This window comes from Culex quinquefasciatus, chromosome 3 (assembly GCF_015732765.1).
Source record: "Culex quinquefasciatus strain JHB chromosome 3, VPISU_Cqui_1.0_pri_paternal, whole genome shotgun sequence".
Taxonomy (NCBI): domain Eukaryota; kingdom Metazoa; phylum Arthropoda; class Insecta; order Diptera; family Culicidae; genus Culex; species Culex quinquefasciatus.
The window spans coordinates 33,921,165-33,939,547 of record NC_051863.1 but is presented as its reverse complement, the minus strand read 5'-3'; the positions used below and the strand labels follow the sequence as shown (position 1 = coordinate 33,939,547).

General features: G+C 34.5%; 3 protein-coding genes across 13 annotated transcripts in view; 1 reads left to right on the top strand and 2 right to left on the bottom strand.

The window, feature by feature from the left end:
• Positions 1-18,383, top strand: part of LOC6039483 (zinc finger CCCH domain-containing protein 13) — a 215,511-nt gene that overhangs the window by 168,593 nt on the left and 28,535 nt on the right. The window lies entirely within an intron of this gene.
• Positions 2,158-2,759, bottom strand: LOC119768731. The gene is made up of 2 exons (XM_038259591.1): positions 2,554-2,759; positions 2,158-2,494 (listed from the first exon to the last, which is right to left on the bottom strand). The coding sequence occupies exons 1-2, from the start codon at positions 2,752-2,754 to the stop codon at positions 2,390-2,392; spliced, it is 306 nt and encodes a 101-aa protein (XP_038115519.1). The 5' UTR covers positions 2,755-2,759; the 3' UTR covers positions 2,158-2,389.
• On the bottom strand, positions 2,933-3,724 carry LOC119768730. Its single transcript, XM_038259590.1, has 2 exons — positions 3,337-3,724; positions 2,933-3,272 (listed from the first exon to the last, which is right to left on the bottom strand). Exons 1-2 carry the CDS (start codon positions 3,535-3,537, stop codon positions 2,934-2,936), a joined length of 540 nt encoding a protein of 179 aa, XP_038115518.1. The 5' UTR covers positions 3,538-3,724; the 3' UTR covers position 2,933.

Sequence of the window (18,383 nt, the reverse complement as noted above, 5' to 3'; positions counted from 1 at the left end):
GTATCTGGATTTTTGCAGTATGATAAAAAAGGACTCAAAATAACAATTTAAACTTGTTTTATTTATTTTTTTATTTTTAAGACCAACTTTAAATATTTATTGAAGAATATTGTACATATATCAGGAAAATCAAAATGTTTACAATTGGTGGTTCTCAACTTTACAAAGAATGTCAGAGTTTTTTTTTTCAAAATATGATTTGAATATTAAGGTTGACGTGTAACACAAAATGAGGTATTATCATAAAAAAGAAATAACCTTGTTACAGCGAAATTATCTTGGGGAATTTAAAAAAAGAAACAGATTATGAGGATTGCTTTGCTCGAGAGAAGATATGAAAATTGAACTGATTTTGAAAAGCTTTTCCCTCTAAGGAATAATGAATAAAAATAATATCAAACAACTTTAGATTTCATTTCTGGGGTGTAACTACTAAGTATGTTTTAAGGCAAATTTTGAGGTCTAAATTTTTTTTGGCTTCTCACAATTAAAGTCATTGGAATTTTTCACATGTTAAGCTTTACACTTCCTGAATAAGAAGATAAGAGAAGCGTTGGTTTATTTGTACTTGAACATTGAACATTCAACGTTTCTAAAAATAAGGAATTTTTCAAATAATTTTCTGATTAGTTTATATAATTTTGCTTCGATATTTATAAGTTTCAAATTTCCCGGGAGTCTCGACCGAATTTCCCGAGAATCGAGAGGTCTAAAAATGGTCAATTTCCCGGGAATTTTTTCCCGGGAATTCCCGCTCGTCACCCTCTATATACAAATTTTGAAAGTTGCCATGAACATACGGAAAATCAATAAGATAGTCATTTTCTAAAGTTAAATAATGAACATTTAAATTGCTGTCAACACAGAAAAAAAAAGTTGAATTTTGGAATGTTGAAAATTTGGTAGGTTGAATATTAACTCTATTTTTCAGAAATATTTCATAAAAATGTGTAAAAATGTGAACCTGATGAATATTCATCAAAAACTGATGAAAATTCATCATTTTCTGGGGTAAAATTCCTCATTTTTTTAGCCACATAATCTGTCACCATTTCCTGATGAATATTACCATCATTTTTTTCTGTGAACATTTTTTAAATATATTAACACAAACAATAATCAAGTCACCATAAGGTGGTTGTTTGTAAAATTACTCCCGACATTCACATTTATTTATTTAAATTTCAAATTCAACTTCATATACCCATACTCACAACTCTCGATAAGGTTATCAGATCATCAATCTTTTGGACTTCTTGGAAAGCTCTTCTGATTACACATTCAACGATTGCGATACGCATAATTGATCCGGCCATCAATTTCGTCAAATATCTGAGATCCGGCTTGAAAAAGTGTGTAATTAAAACTTAAACTCTCAAATCTTTTGATACACAGAAAAAAATATGGTAATTTTCATCAGGAAGTGGTGACAGATTTTGTGTCAAAAAATGATTAATTTTACATCAGAAAATAATGAATTTTCATCAGTTTTTGATGAATATTCATCAGGATCATATTTTTTTCACTGATCGTCACATTTTTGAACGCATTGGAAGATATTTTAAATACTTTTCTTTAACATATATGAGGATGGCCAATAACTTAGAGATTATGTTTTTCAAAAGTATACATTGAAAAGTTAAATCTGAATCTGAATGGATCATCTTGAATGATACTCAAGATGGCGTCCAATGTGGCATCTGTAAAGGAAAACCAATAAAAATGTTTTTATCTATGCTACCGACTTTTATACCTTCATTATAACTTATAGTCTATAAGGTGTCGTAATAAGGTTCTGCTTGTGAATAAACACTATCTTCCTTTTGCTTAGCAATCGAGTGCACAAAGTTAAAAAATGTGGTAGTACATATTACATTTGGAATGAGAACATCTTTAATGTGATAAAAAGGTGTAACCTCTGAAAATGTGTGAATTTTCCACATATTTGACAAAATGCCACTTTTGCAGCCTGAGCTTAGGTAAAATAACATCATAATACAGGAAATATTCAACCTTTCATTATAACAGCTACCAATTTTTCACAATTTTTTACTGTGCAGGAAGGAAACAATCACCAGTTGTGCTGGCCCGAGCCAGAAATTCGATCAGCATCGAATGATTTATTCTGAAATGTGATTCTTCTTGTATTTTTCCCTCAAAAATATCCATCTTCATAAACTTTGAAAATCAACTCCATCGTGAAACTCTGCCCCGTCGAGTTGTCCCACATCACCTGGATCACTCTCCAAAGTCCGGTGGGCACGTACGGGGGAAGAATCCGCGCATCCATGATCCAGTCGTTGATCGCGTAGATTCTGGCGCTAAGCGGGCACTCGCCCGGCTTCGCGACGTTCGGGATGTACTCGACAACGTACTCGTAGCAATCCTGTCAGAATTTCTCCAAAAATGCGCACGTGCCAATCGGTCCAATTTTCATCGGATAGCGATAGAACTGGTTGTTGCCCAAAGGGCTGTGGAACAGTTCGATCAGTGCCTGAAATGGAGCGGGAAACTTTTTATAAAGCTACAAAAAAAAAAAAAGAATCTTTTTACTTTAAAATTGCTTCCAACGTCCTCCGTTTGGCTAAGATTTCCGACCAGTGCTGCCGTTGTTCGGTTGAGCTTGCGGACTCTCATGTTACACTCAAACAACCCGGTGCTGCTGCAAGAGCCAACCGAGTCGAACATTACTTGAAACGAGCCGACGCAGCAAACTGTTAGAAACGAGAGGAGAATGGTTCTGGTTGGGATCATTTTCATCCAACTACAACGAGTCACTAATTCACAAGCGTCACAGTGAGGTAAAATTTAAACCAGATCGACTATTTTGCGTGACAAAAGGTTGGTCCGACATGTAGGAAGTGGAAATTGGCGATTTCCTTTGATTAACAGACATGCAATTTATTGATTTCATAACAATGATTTGCTGCAGTTTAAAAATAACCGTCCTCGTACACTTTGAAAATAATTTCAATCACAAAAAAGTGTTCGTTTTTAGTGCTGGACAGCAAACTGATCACCTTCCAAAGTCCCGTTGGCACGTACTGGGGCAGCATTTCGGAGTCCATGATCCAATCCACTATCTGGTAAGTCTTTGCTCCGAACGGACACTCGCGTGGTTTCACAATGTTCGGAGCGTACTTGACGGCGTACTCGTAGTAATCGTCCCAGTACTTGTCCAGAAAGTCGCACATCCCGGTCGGTCCCATTTTCATCGGATAGCGATTGAACTGATTGTTGCCCAACGAGCTGTGGTGTAGTTCTACTGAACCCTAGAAGTTTAGGAAAATGATTATTTTACACGAAATGATTGCCTCACTTTTGATCAGTTTTTACCACATAACTGTCGTCTACTTCCATGTTTTGCACCAGTTCTCCCATGAGAGCTGCCGTTGTTTTGTTGATTTTGTGCACTCTTACGTTGCAATCGATAACCCCACTCCCGTTGCAGTTACTGACGGAGTCAAACATCACCTGGATCGAACTCGCTGGAGCGATCACCAGTAAGGACAGCATCAAAACACTTGTGTGAGTCATTTTCAGCTTGAACCATCGGTTGTTTGACACCGTAGGTTAATTAGGCGCCTTTAAATACTGTGCTTACAATGTCTGCATGACTATCGATACGGATCATTTCACAGCTGAGTGACAGCAGGAGCTCGTGGCGAACATAAAATTGATCAAACAAGAATCATTAGATGAGTATATTCAATTAAACCGCTTTAAAAACATTAAGATTTGATGATTTTGTTCATTTTGGGCCAAATTGTGTTAAGAATGCTTTTTGACCTACTCAGATCCCCAAAATTCGATTTCAATCCTGAGATATTCAATAAAAACTGGAAAAACTCCTTGCATTGTTGTCACTCTTCATACGGAAGAAATTTCAATCTTGTCGTGCTAATTTGAAACACTATAAAAAAATGATGTAAGTGCGACAACTGGGCAAAGGGATTTAAGGTCAGAACGCGTTTGACACACGTTCATGATCGACTACCGTAAACACTTTGATAAAAAACTCGGAACTCCGGCAACCAAATTCAACCAAAGAAAAAGTGTTTGTTATTGTTTGCATTGTGTGCTTATTTTGTTTATTGAAATTGAAGCAAACATTAAAACGAGTTTTTCCCGAAACGTCAAAAAGCAACGTGAGCACGCCAACGTCGAAGTGATAATATTGGTTGAAATTGAAATTATTCCATGACTGCATCGCAATCCACAGACCAACCCTGCCACAAAAGCATTCCGTCACGAGACTTGACCAGACGGCGTCCGAGGACAATTTGTCGCCGAGGCATCCCGAAAGCCATCCAAAGGGCAACAACACTGCCGTTGATGGCTGTCACGTCCGTCCACGATCTGTACAACGCCGGTCGAGGTTGTGACTCGGGATCTGGGTCAGTCACTTACTGCCAACACAACGCAGCAGCAGCAGCACTGGCATTCGCGCCTCGGAACATGACAAACTTTGTCGTACGCGTAGGATTGTATGGGACCGTGATGTGGACGAACTTTAGAATTTAAAAATGAGAAAATAATTGTAATGACACTTTTTTGGATATTTCAGACACCCTCCCCTCTCGAGGATGCTCGACTCCACGTCCCTAGTGCAAAGATTGATTTGAAACAAAAGTTTACGTCACTCAACTTTACAGTGCCACAAATGCATTCAAGAGACATGTGCACATCCGAGTACATTTTTATGCGTTTTTATGAATTTTCATGGTTTTCGCTTTCTCTGCTCTCCGGTACACGAAATGGTTGAACTACTCGCGTAAAGAACATTTAATCCGACGGCCAGGGTATCATGGGGACGCCAATCCTGTCCCTTTCCGAGCGTGGAATGTTGCATCCAGCGTGGTCCAAACCCAGCCAAACAAACCGACACAAAAAAATGGTCAAGACAAGTGTTTAATTGCGCGCACTTGTCGCAACAGCAGTAGGAGATTTTTTTTTTCAATGGAAATCGAACGGAATGAAAATTACGCGAAAAAAACCGAACGTTGATTGGAAACGCGACGACAGGCTGCACCCTGCTGAGAGGTTGCTCAAAGTTGGGTGGGAATTGAAGTGGATATTGCTAGGACAGGTTCCGATTTGATTGAGAAAAATTGCTTACGCGATGTGTCGAAATACACTGGTTCTTTGACGAGGAGTTCAAATGGTGATTGGAGGGAATGGTCTTTGAGAATTTAGACCTGGCGATATTGTCAGTTCTTCTGACTTCGAATGTTCAGAATAGTTTTTTCTTTCTACCGTTTCTTTCTTAGTTCTATAGCTGACCCCTGGCGAAGATGTGCTAGCAGAACGTTGGATCGCACCGGTTGTCAAGACAGCTGTCAAGACACATAAGATGTCTGAGGTCTATGATTTGAGTGTAAGCCTTAAGAACATTCGGTTAACGGAAGATTAATATGAATAGCTGCTCTATTAGAAAAAAAATGCATGGAGCCTGGAGTCAATGGAACAGTGGTGAGCGTGGTTGCCTTTCAGGTGAATGAATAATTCCGTCATACGATTCACACTGAGTTTACTTAGAGCAATTTTTTTGCATTTTAAAATTTCGCGTTTTATGTAAATTTATAGGGTTATATTTAAAAATAAAACAATGTTCTACAAAGTTATTAAAATTACAAAAAAAAAGATATATAAATAAAAGGGGTTTGCTGCTGCGATTTAACAAAAAAAAAAAAAAAAAACTTTTGAAAAGGTTACTTTTTGCGTTTCTCTTTGGTTAGCGGTTCGTGTCTGTCGCGAGAACGGCCATGACTGGCACAACCAACTTTTTCAAAACTATGTTTCGTTAAATCGCGATAACTCGTGATGTTTGTAAGCATACCCCTTATATTTATATAATTTTTGTAATTGCTTGCTCTACAATTTTGTAGAACATTGCTACACTCTAAAAAATAACCCTGCAAAGTTAGACAAAGACACGAAATTTTAAAATGAAAACAAATGTTCTAAATGTAAAAATTAACCCTCCTGGTTTAATGTGGATTCGAAAAGTACATTAAATTTCCCTTAATTTCCCTTCGATGAAAAATTAGTGCGTCCATCCCGGGAATTCCCGGGACAAAAATACCGGGATTTTCCCAAAACCGGGAATTCCCGAATCCCGGGATTTTCCATAATTTGTCCCGGGAATTCCCAAAATTGAAAAAAATAATCATATTTTGTTCTGGAAATTCAGATTTTGTTGTGGAAATAGTAGAATACTAAGTAATCGATAAAATTAATTTAAATTTGTATTCGGCAAATATCAGCATTTATTTTCTTATAATTTTAGTTACCAAGTCCACAAAATGCCTAGCGCTTTAATTTTATTCTCTTTTATTTTTTTAAATAGAATGGATATATTTACGTATGTTTACGATTTGAAATTTGAACAAAATCTCATGTTAAAATATTTTTAATCAAACACCGGCATCTGGGGCAAATAAGGACAAATGCTACTAAAGCAAAAAAAAAGTTTGGGATGACTTCGGTTAAAACAGGAACAGAACAAAACAATTAGTACACAGATTTCCAAATGTATTGCTCTAAAATCTCCTGTATCTGTTCAGACTTTAGACCCGATTTTCCTCCGGTTGGCGGTATTAACTTGAAGTTAATTTGTTAAATATGTTTTATATAAAACAATGAATTCATAACTATACAAAAATTTAACATTGACTGGTATAATTTTATTTGTTATCGTTTTTTGTTTTTAAAACATATAATAGAAAAATTTAAAACTGTTTTACTCTTGTCAGATAAAAAAATTATAAGGAAATATTTTCATGAAGACTGATGTCATTTTAACCGCAAATCGAAAAAAAATATTGAAATTGGAATTAAAAATTGTACTTGATTTAAAATCTAAACACCACAAAGAACAAAATTGATTTTTATCAATTTTTATTTTCTTATAGGGTATTTAAAAACTGTCGTCCTTGTTTAGATTGAAGTGCAGATTATCACTATTTAATATTATTAAGCTAATTCTATGATTTTAAACTTGAAAACATAACAAATATAATGAAAACATAGATTTAATTACCGATAAAAAAAATTTCCCGGGATCCCGGGAATTCCCGGGATTTCAAAAATATTTTTCCCGTTTCCCGGGATATTCAAAACCCGGGAAAATTGGACGCCTTATGAAAAATACGTTTTTTATCGGAATTTTGAGTACGCCATCAAATTGGGCCTCCAATTTGACATAAAAGTCTCTTTGACACCAAATTTCCATCCAGTCTTCCCGAAACGCGCGCACGCCGTACACGCCGTACAAGTTTTGAGTGCAGATGAACCTCAAACACACCAGGCTGCCATGTTCGAGTTCTCCCCGCACGGCGCACTCAAGTTTACACGCGGTGTAAACACGGGGTGCACACCTCGGGTACAACGCCGTGCGAGCGAAGAGCGTGTGAAGAGACGAAAAAATGACTGCTTCTCACTCTCTCTGTGGCAAACACTGTAGTGTGACTGCAGCGGAGAATGAAACACCGCTTTACAGCAGAGGGAGCGTGAGGGAACTATTTTTGTCTCTTTTCTGCGTCGTCGGCTTGCACGGGGTTTGTACCCGGGGTGCAAGGTTCGGTTTTAAACTCGAGGTTCGTGTGCGCGTACAGACTGTACACGGCAGAGTTTAGGTTTGCTTGTACGCGTGCACACGCGGTGCTGGTGTTTGATCGAGTACAGAAAACAGAGAACGCGGTTGAACGCGGTGCACGGGGATCACTGTTTCCATCACATCACCTTTTCAGGCTGCAAATTCTTTTAAAAGATGTCTTTTTTCGCATGTTCACAAATGGAAGGGGTCGTACCGTCCCTCCGTTGTGAGATATTAAAAACGGACCTTGGATTCTTGATCAGGGACGAAACTTACCCCTTTTGGACAAAGTTTCACGCCAATCGAAGTGAGGTCGGGGCAACTTTTCCCGATTTCGTGTGAGTTGGCAGTGAATTACCAATTTATATTTTTATTTTTTTGGAGTGATAAAATAAAAATGGCCACAAAAATGCCCCAAAGGGTCATTCTTTTGCAAAATGTGCTGAACTTTCCGAAAAAATGCTTTCAAAATCACACGATTGAGTTTCAAGGGTTATAACTGGCCAAAGATGGTCTAAATCATCACTTTTTCAAATACTTTTTCGTAAAATTCAGATAACTCGTGAAAAGTATATACAAACCTTTATGTTTATACATCGCTCTTTTGTTTTTGGCTGCTTTACAAAAAGTTACAAAGAACATGAAATATTAAAATGAAAATTCATGTTTTAAATTTGACATCAATCTTCTGTCACTTTATTGTTTTGGGCTACAAATCACTGAAAAATGGGTCTCTGTCAATATCCAGAAAAATGAAAGAATTCGTACCACCCATAGTTATGAGATTACGAGATATCGAAAAATGGTCCTTACCTAACTGAGAAAAAAAATCGCTTGAAAAATTGTTATATCTCTTATTATTGGACCATTATAAATCTTCCGGAAATAAATCTATAGGCAAAAGTCTAATCTATGTAACAAAAAATGTTAAACAGTGGTGAAAAATATCAAATCCCATCTATAGTGAAAAAAATCTCTGAAAAATCTACTGAACAATATAAACATACTTTTTAGTTCTCTTGTATGCATAAATACCTTGTTACATCTTCGTTAGAAAACATAGACTCTAGAGAAATCGGAAGAAGTATACAGTCTGAAATCTATCTGAGTTGTCAGTTCATTCGTGGCATCGATTTAAAAATAAAATTTGGGTAAAATTGTAAATCAATCATTTTGGAAATTTTTAGTCCCTAAGTTCTCCAAAAAAATGATACAATGCCTATAATTTTAAAACCAAAATGTCTTGTCTTTGTAAAAATTTGAGAAGCATATAAATGCAATGGATTTTTACTTGATTTTCAAGTTTAAAATTTAACCCTTATTCCGAAGAAAACAAAGCAATGAAATTAAAAGAAAAACAATTTTATTCCCTAAATAAAATTTCAATTTTTAATATCGATCAATAGCTGGTTCAGGTTCAAATATATGGGGGCTAAGAGAACTCCAACTCAAAATTCCTACTAATTTTATCATACACAATTAAATAGATTAGAAGGTAGGGTTAAAAATGGCCTGAGCAAATTTGCTACATCAGTTCACCCAAAGGAAAAATATATATAAAAATCTGCAACAGTGGATTTGCTGCAGAAAATGTTACATTTTCTAACAGTTTTTGCAGCAAGTTAATAGCTCATTTTTGCCCGCGTGTAAACATGTCAGCGATCTGCAGTTCTCACCAACACAAATAATGATGGCGCGTCCCCGAGCAACACTCCAGAGAGAAGATTATGTAGGTGCTCTGTCCCTCTCGATTCATCAAACGTCCATGGCGCAGTGGTAGCGTGTCGGACCTATAACCAAGAAGTTGATGACTCAATCCTCGTTCTGTTTAATTTTTTTTCTCCAATACAATCAATCAGCCGTCGGTAATGTCAATAATTGTCGGTAACGGGCAAAAATGTCATACCCCTATATAGCAAAAAATGCATGAGGACAGATTTTATGCAGATTCTGATATACTTTCATGCCGCCATGCATCACAATCATGCGACTGCCAGTTGGGTGTTGAATTACTGGATGATCCTTAAATCTATAAAAGTTTTTGCAATCAAAATACTTTTTCCTACAAACAGGTCCGAAAAAGAGCAATTCTCTACAAAATTGATCTTTTTCTTTTAATTTAAATTTTTGTTTTTTTAATCCGACTGAAACTATTTAGGTGCCTTCGATATGCACAAAGAAGCCATTTTGCATCAGTAGTTTGTCCATATAATTTTCACTAAAATTTTGGTAAATGTCCATACAAAAATGATACATGAAAATTCAGAAATCTGTATCTTTTGAAGGCATTTTTTGATCGATTTTGTGTTTTCAGCGAAGTTGTAGGTATGAATAAAGAATACACTGAAAAAAATGATACACGGTAAGCATATTTAATATAACAAAGTTCTAAAAAGCAAAATATAGAGAATTCTCAGCTTCTCAAAAATATTTTTTTCAAAGGTGGAAAACATGGGCACAAATTTAGAAAAAATGAATAACTGCGACTATTTTCATACAAGTTACCTGAAAATCCTTATAACTAGAAAACGGTACACTGCATCAAAATTTCACAAAAGTACATTTTCGATTTGGGACCAATATTTCGTTTTTTTTTAAATAGTATTGATTCAAAAAATCATAACTCGGTCAAAGATTTTTTTCACATTCAGGAAATTTCAGAAATGTTGGCATTTGATGTCCCCTAAAACATATCAGAAATAATATAAATAAATATTTTGTTTTTGTTTTGCTAATCAAGTTTTAGTGACAAAAAGTGAAATTATCATTTTTTTGAGTGTAGTCCTTATTTTTACCTACAACTTTGCCAAAGACGCTAAATCGATAAAAAAAATCATTCTAATGATACAGATTTTTTGAATTTTCATGATTCATTTTTGTATGGACAGCTGTTAAATTTGTAAGGAAAATGGACAAATTAATGAAACTAAATGGCTTCTTTGAGCATACCGAAGGCACCAAAAAATTTTCAGCCGGATTAAAAAATACAGAAAAAAAATCAAAAAAAGCAACAATTTTGAAATAGTAGTTTATGCAGCAAGTTGCAAAAAGAGGATTTTTTCAGCACGAGTCGTACATTTATCCAACGAGGTTCACCGAGTTGTATAAATACGAAGAGTGCTTAAAAAAAATCAAATTTTGCAACGAGTTCCATACAACATTTTTTGCAATTCCAAAAAACACACACTGAGTGAAATTTTAGTGCTGAAAAATAGAACTTTTCAGCATTTATTTTGAAAAGTGTTGCTATTCGATTCAGTTATTTTTGGTACAGAAAAGTAGGCTATTTCATCGTTCAAGAATGACAGGAAAAGTAAGTAGTTTCACGACGGAATTTCAAAAAAAGTTTTTTTTTTGTTTTTTTTTCGGATACAGTCATGCCTCGGTTTTGCACGCCTCGGTTTTGCACTGCCCCGGTTTTGCACCGTTCAGCTGCCTCAGTTAAGCACGGCCCAGTGCTTAACTGAAGCACAGAGCTTATGGGTTTTTGGCTATATGGGAGACATTGGCTTTAATCGTATGAAAAATCATGCAAACATCAAAAAATTATAGTGTTTTGGAATCGGGATGATGCCAGTTATCCATTAAAATTATTATTTCTTGAACATTTTTACAAAAATACGTATTTTTCCTGTATTTTGAAAATGCATTTTTTTTCTTTAAAGAATCCAAAAATATATTGTTATTGGAATATGGGTATCAATTGATCAGGTTTTTTCTTACATTTCGGATTTAATAACAAATTTTTTAGAAAATACTCCAAATTTTCACAAAACTACGTTTTTTCGAAAAAATACTCAAAATTTCAATTGTTACAATATGGGTATCAAACGATCGGGATTTTTTCATACATTTCGAATGTAATAACAACATTTTTAGAAAATATTTTAAAAAAATCACAAAACTACGTATTTTCGAAAAAAATACTCAAAATTTCCGTTTATACAATGTGGGTATCAAACGATCGGGAATTTTTCATACATTTCGAATGTAATAACAATATTTTTTTGAAAATACTCAAAATTTTCACAAAACTACGTATTTTTGTAAATCTTTTCAAAATTTCAGTTTTTACAACATGGGTATCAAATAATCAAATAATTTTTTTGCAAAAATACGTAGTTTTGTGAAAATTTTGAGTATTTTCATTTTTTAAATAACTTTCGAAATGTATGAAAAAATCCCGATCGTTTGATACCCATATTGTAAAAATTGAAATTTGGAGATTTTTTTTCAAAAAGACGTAGTGTTGTGAAAATTTTGAGTATTTTCTAAAAATGTTGTTATTACATCCAAAATGTATGAAAAAACCTGATCATTTGATACCCATATTGCAATAACAATATATTTTTGATTTCTTTAGAGAAAAAAAAATGCATTTTCGAAATACAGGGAAAATACGTATTTTTGTGAAAATTTTCATGAAATAATAATTTTAATGGATAGCTGACATCTTCCCGATTTCAAAACACTATAATTTTTTGATGTTTGCATGATTTTTCGTACGATTAAAGCCAATGTCTCCCATATAGCCAAAATCCCATAAGCTTTGTGCCTCGGTTATGCACGCCTCGGTTTTGCATCCCCCATATGCGGTGCTAAACCGAGGCATGTCTGTATGTTTATTTATTTATTACACTAGTCAACAAAAATAGAAAAAAAAATCCAACGTTGCAAAAATTTCGCCACTATTATTGCTCTAGCGAAAAACAACGTAGTCATCATGCTTGATTCAACAAACCTGCTGTTCGTCGATGGTCGACAAATGGGGAGGGTGTAAACGAAGCTTTCTGGGCTCCAGAAAAGGTCAAATCTGAGTGTTTGAACCTGCAAGTTTTTTTTCGCATATCTCGGTTAAACGGTTTGGATGACTTCAAAGTTTCGTCACTTCCAGCACACGTGCTGCAATGTTGGGTGTTTTGTTTGGCTTTTATTTTTCTCATCAAGTTTGTGGCATATGATGAAAGGTTGAATGGGAGTTTGATTTTCGGTACAATGTGTTACAAAAGAATTAATTAAAAGTTCGTCCGGGGTTGGAACGACCTTCGATTGGTGAGCTCATTCTGCGTTTTTCCATGTCGCCTTTTGAAGAAGAAGTTGATTAAATCAGAAGCTTTGAATTGCAAATTGTTTCAACTTGTCCGCTGTCGTGACTTAAATGAGTAGAATTTGCTGTTACGCAACTAAGGTTGTAAAATTGGTTTGATGAGTAGGAGAACATGTTTTCGATTTTTCTTCGTATAGAATAGAATAGAATCTGTGCTCATTGGAATTAATAAAAGGAAGCAATTAACTAACAACAGAGGTATCAACGTGATGAGACCAAAGAAAATAGCAAATCTCATTCACATTTCAATCCAACGCAATCGATTTTACCTTTCCAAGCAGAGTCCACTTCCTCGGCAGGTCGTATCCGCGTCAAGGGCTTCCCAAAAAGGCCCTGCACCAAAATCCGAAAACAGACAGACGAATCTCTAGTTTAGCTCAATTAGGCTGGCATTGGCCCTAAACAAAACGGTTCGTTTGGCACGGATTGACATTGACTCTAATTTGGGAGATTGTAGTCGATTTGGATCGAACTTGAATCCGAATTGCGTTCAATTCATGCAACGCAACGCCCTAATTGAAGGGCTGCAAACGGTGCAGTTCGAATTAGGTGCGTTTGAGAGCACATTTCTCCTCTGGACAGAACTAGAGTGGACTGCTCTCGCTGATCAATTAATTATGAATGGAACATTTGACCATTAGGGGTGTGGTTGAAGTGAGCAGGATGAGCAGCGCGGGTTTGTCAGTTCGTTTGATCGTTTAATTGACATTTGGATGAGTAATTTTAATTTAATTGACAGTAACTGGTCAAGCTTAATGAAGTGGTGGTCTTCTTATAATTGATTTCAAAGTGCATCCTTTGAAGTCCTGATCAACTGCAATCGATTCAAATTGTTTTTTATCGTTGTACCATTTAAGATTTTCGGATTGAAAATTTAGCAAAAATTGAATCTGACGAAAAAAGGAACCTATCTGCACTGACCAGCACTGCACATAACGTGCATAAAATAATAATTTTTCATCGAGTTCAAGCTTATTTTTCCCTCTCCATGCTAAATTAATCCCGCCTGCCATTATGTCCTCGTCCGTTCGACCCGGCCATTCATTATACATCCGACGACGGAATGCCGCTAAAATCCGTCCCGCAGTTTTATTAATGCTGCACACGTTTTTTTGCTGCTGCCCCACCACCTTCATAAGCTCGGAGCTTGGCCCAGGTCGGCCCGTGCATGGTTTAATTCATCTCTTATTTTTAATTAAATTAAATTACGGATGAAATCACTCGCAAAAATAGTCCGGGAGAGTGAGCAAAAACAAAAAAAAAACTGCAAATAAAGCGGCCTGACAGAGTGCGTCCTTGGTTGACAAGCTCTGCTGGCAGCACTGTAATTATGGGATGATAGTGCGGCACGCTTGAACCGTGCAGCAGTGCAGTGTGAGGTGGTGCGTGAATATGCTGGAAAAAACGAACGGGAAATGCAGCTGGGAAAACTGCGTGCACTATAGGAGGTTATCATTAATATTCATGAGATAGTAGTTGATCCTAGCTGTTTAAATCAGTTATCGTTTAAATATAGAAGGGAAGAGGGTTTTTTTATTTCGTTGTTTTTTATTCCCAGCTAAAATCAATCAAATAACTTGTTACCATGCCTAATACATTTTGTTAATAATTTTGATCAAATATTTACAGAGTAAGGATTTTAGAATACCACACAAAACACATATCATTAAAGCAAACTTGTTTGTCGTGAAATTAATTGAGATCATTGAATGCATTTTTCCATATTTTTTTTTTTCTTGAGATTTTAAATCGTAGACATGATTTCCTAGTTTTTTTTTTTTGATCTGGCTTAAATTTAAAATGTGAGTTCACTGTATTTTTTTTGTATTTTGATGATCAGCGTAGTGCTAGACAAAAAAATGCATTATTGACGAACTGATTAAACTAATTAGAAATTACTTTCTTTTACATTACGGCGAAGACGCACGGTGCTTGAATTCCGATTGGTATATCAAAATCCGATATTTTTTTCAAAAGATCAAATCCCAGAATCATTCAATATTACGTCCTTTGGAAATGTTGGTCTTGATTTAAAAAAAATGAAAATATTGTTTTCGAAAAGATTGGAAAAAATCACCAATAGAGCGTTCAATTTCCCGGGGTTACAAAATTCCCTGGAAACGAGAAAGTTTTAACAAATTTCCCGGGAAATCCCGGGAATTCACGACAAATTTTAAATTTATCGAAAATTGATCTTATCCTGCTTCTGATTGACATTTTGCATCAAAATTTTATAGAACAGCAACTTTAATGTTCAAAATTATTGTGGGGGTCAATTAATGGCTGGACTTGTTTTAAAAATCATACAAATTTATAAAAATATTGAATTTTTCTAATTTTATCTGCTGTCTTTCAACAAAAAAAATCAATTGATTTTTTTTATTTGGTAGGAGAACTAAAAAAAATCAATTGATTTTTTTTTGTTGAGAAGTATTATTTTTTAAATCAAATTTTGAATCAGTGAGTAAAATCCATGCTTCTCACCCGAGCAGACGGTAATAACTATGGAATAACATTTTCTGATATTTGAAAATACTAGGCCAATAACATTTTTTGTTATTTGTAACAAGATTTGTTATTCGTCGTTATGATTTTTTTGTTATTCGATTGTTATTGTAATAACAGACTAATAACATTTTTAGTTATTCTTCGAACAAATCATTGTTATTATTTTTTGTTTTCCGATCATGCCAATAACAGTTGGTGTTATTCTTCCATAACAACCCGAGCAGACGGTAATAACTTGGGAATAACATTTTCTGATATTTGAAAATACTAGACCAATAACATTTAATGTTATTTATAACAAGATTTGTTATTCGCCGTTATGATTTTTTGTTATTGGATTGTTATTGTAATAACAGACTAATAACATTTTACGTTATTTTTCGAACAAATCTTTGTTATTATTTTTTGTTATTTTAACAACTAATCCGATCATCCCAATAACAGTTGGAGGTATTCTTCCATAACAAAAAATGTTATTGCAAAGTTGTTTTGGCTGGCTACCAATATCAGACCAATAACAAATTTTGTTATGATAACATATTATCATAACCCTTATGCAAAAATGGATTTTTCAAGAAGAATTAATAACATTTTTTGTTATTTTAACAGTATTTGTTATTGAAATGGCATGAATTTTGTTATTACCGTCTGCCCGGGAAAAAATGTTATTCCCAAGTTGTTTTGGTTTTCAATCAAAATCAGACCAATAACAAATTTTGTTATGATAACATAAACCGTTATTCAACTCTTATGCAAAAATGGATTTTTGAAGTTGAATCCATAACATTTTTTGTTGTTTTAACAGTATTTGTTATTGAAATGATATGAATTTTGTTATTACCGTCTGCCCGGGCAACCATAAAAATGCTTTTAAATTTGTCACTGTTACCATTTCAAGGGAAATTGTTTAAGAATAACGTTGACTCATAAAACAATATAATTAAATCATACAAAAATTATATTTTTCATGGCAAATAACTTGTTCTAGACCGTAATTATATCAACAAACCCCATTTTAACGATTTTTAGGGAACATTTTGACTTTTTTCAATTTTAGCTAAAATTTATATGCAAATTGTTAAAAAGCTTATAAACTAAGTTCAGGAAATTTACACATTGATAATTTTTATTCTTATAAACTTATCAGCAACCTTAGTGATTTTGTAATATTTGAACACTTTAAATCTGATTTTAACAACAAATACTTTGTTGAAAAATAACCCCAAAATGCTAAACACAATTTTCAACGCCACTATTTTTCGAACACTATTGAACAACATTTCTTTTCAACAATAGTGCATGGACCTTGTGTGGCCTACCCCAGCCTACATGTTTTACAAAATAATAATGATGAGACAAACCTTACCAGTTGGAAAAAAATAAAAACAGAATGAAATCTTATCATTACTACCCCGTTTTACAATAAATATTATCTGAAATACACCTGAAATTAACCTGATTTTTTCTTATCATTTCAATATGCATAGTAGATTTAAATTAATTAAATTAAATTAGGTTCTCTTAAGGAAAATGTATACTTCCGCTTGAATTTTGCGAATTCCCGGGAAATTAACAAATTTCCCGGGAAACGGGAAATATATTTTTTTCGGGAAATCCCGGGAATTTCCGGGAAATTGGACGCTCTAATCACCAATGTTTCATATTTTAATATTGAAAATCGGACCATTAGTTGCTGAGATATCGACATTAGACAATTGTGGGTTGCTTGAGTTAGACTTAGAAAACATCAAATCAAAGTTTCTTTTTTTAAAAAAAAAAGAGGGTTCAAATCGAGATTGGCATAATTCACCAGTAACATTTCTGTAAGCGCTTACATTTCAGTATCACGCAAAACCTATGTTAATGTCGCTTTTTGAAATGTTAGCGACGAATCATCAATAACTGTGAATGGCACCTGCCAAATAATATTGAATGATCTTACCCATTTCATTCGGTTGCTCTACTGATTCACAAAATTTCACCCACTTCTGACATAAATCTCAAACAAAAAGGCCTCTTTTGGCCACCCATCGTATAGTCTAAAAACAAAAAAAAAGTGCGAAGCAATTAATTTTTCAGCGAAAACTTTATCATTAACAGATCCAAAAAGTTTCAAAACAATTCACTTTAGCAGCAAAAAATATGTCACGCTTGAGCTTGAACATAGCCTTCTACTTTGTTTATGTTTACAGATGTAGTGCAGTTGTATTAGTGGGGAGCAAAGGGGAGCTTTCGAAAATCACGTTGCGCATACTGTCTTTCCAGGTCTAAATATATTTTTTTAAGGTCCTAAGTATTTAGATATTCATGTATTTATAACTTCAAGTAGCATTTAATAAAATGTTTAAATCTTCAAATCATTAAATTTTAAAATATAATATTATATTTTTTTTTTTGAAAAGTTTTTGTATAAAAAAATCTTTCTTTCAGTAAAATATCAACAACAGAAATTTAAGGATAGTTGTACTTCCTAGAGAATGATTAATTTAAAAAAAATGGATGAGAATCATAGAAATGGGATAAACCCGTCTCATTTTAATTCAAAATGAATGATTTTGTATTGTGAAATAAGTTTTTGCAGGTTTTTACAAGTATTGCACTTAAAGAATTTATTCATTTCTTTATTGGAAGTTTCGGAAACGGGTTGTGTTTAGCAGGAAAACCCTTAATGGGTAATTCTCTACCAACTCACACGAAATCGGGAAAAGCTGCCCCGACCCCTCTTCGATTTGCGTGAAACTTTGTTCTAAGGGGTAACTTTTGTCCCTGATCACAAATCCGAGGTTCGTTTTTTGATATCTCGTGACGGAGGGACGGCACGACCCCTTCCATTTGTGAACATGCGAAAAAAGAGGTGTTTTTCAATCATTTTCAGCCTGAAACGGTGATAAGATAAAAATTTGGTGTCAAAGGGACTTTTATGTAAAATTAGACGCCCGATTTGATGGCGTACTCAGAATTCTGAAAAAAAAAACGTATTTTTCATCGAAAAAAAAACACTAAAAAGTTCTGAGTACGCCATCAAATCGGGCGTCTAATTTTACATAAAAGTCCCTTTGACACCAAATTTCTATCTCATCACCGTTTCAGGCTGCAAATTATTGAAAAACACCTCTTTTTTCCCATGTTCAAAAATGGAAGGGGTCGTGCCGCCCCTCCGTCACGAGATAT

What these genes read in the sequence shown, in the direction of transcription:
- LOC119768731 (XM_038259591.1), bottom strand. Translation starts at nt 2,754, where the DNA reads ATGATCCCAACCAGAACCATTCTCCTCTCGTTTCTAACAGTTTGCTGC. An exon ending in ACGTTGGAAGCAATTTTAAA is followed by an intron (nt 2,495 to 2,553) that starts GTAAAAAGATTC and finishes GCTCCATTTCAG; the next exon opens with GCACTGATCGAACTGTTCCA.
- LOC119768730 (XM_038259590.1), bottom strand. Translation starts at nt 3,537, where the DNA reads ATGACTCACACAAGTGTTTTGATGCTGTCCTTACTGGTGATCGCTCCA. An exon ending in AAGTAGACGACAGTTATGTG is followed by an intron (nt 3,273 to 3,336) that starts GTAAAAACTGAT and finishes CTAAACTTCTAG; the next exon opens with GGTTCAGTAGAACTACACCA.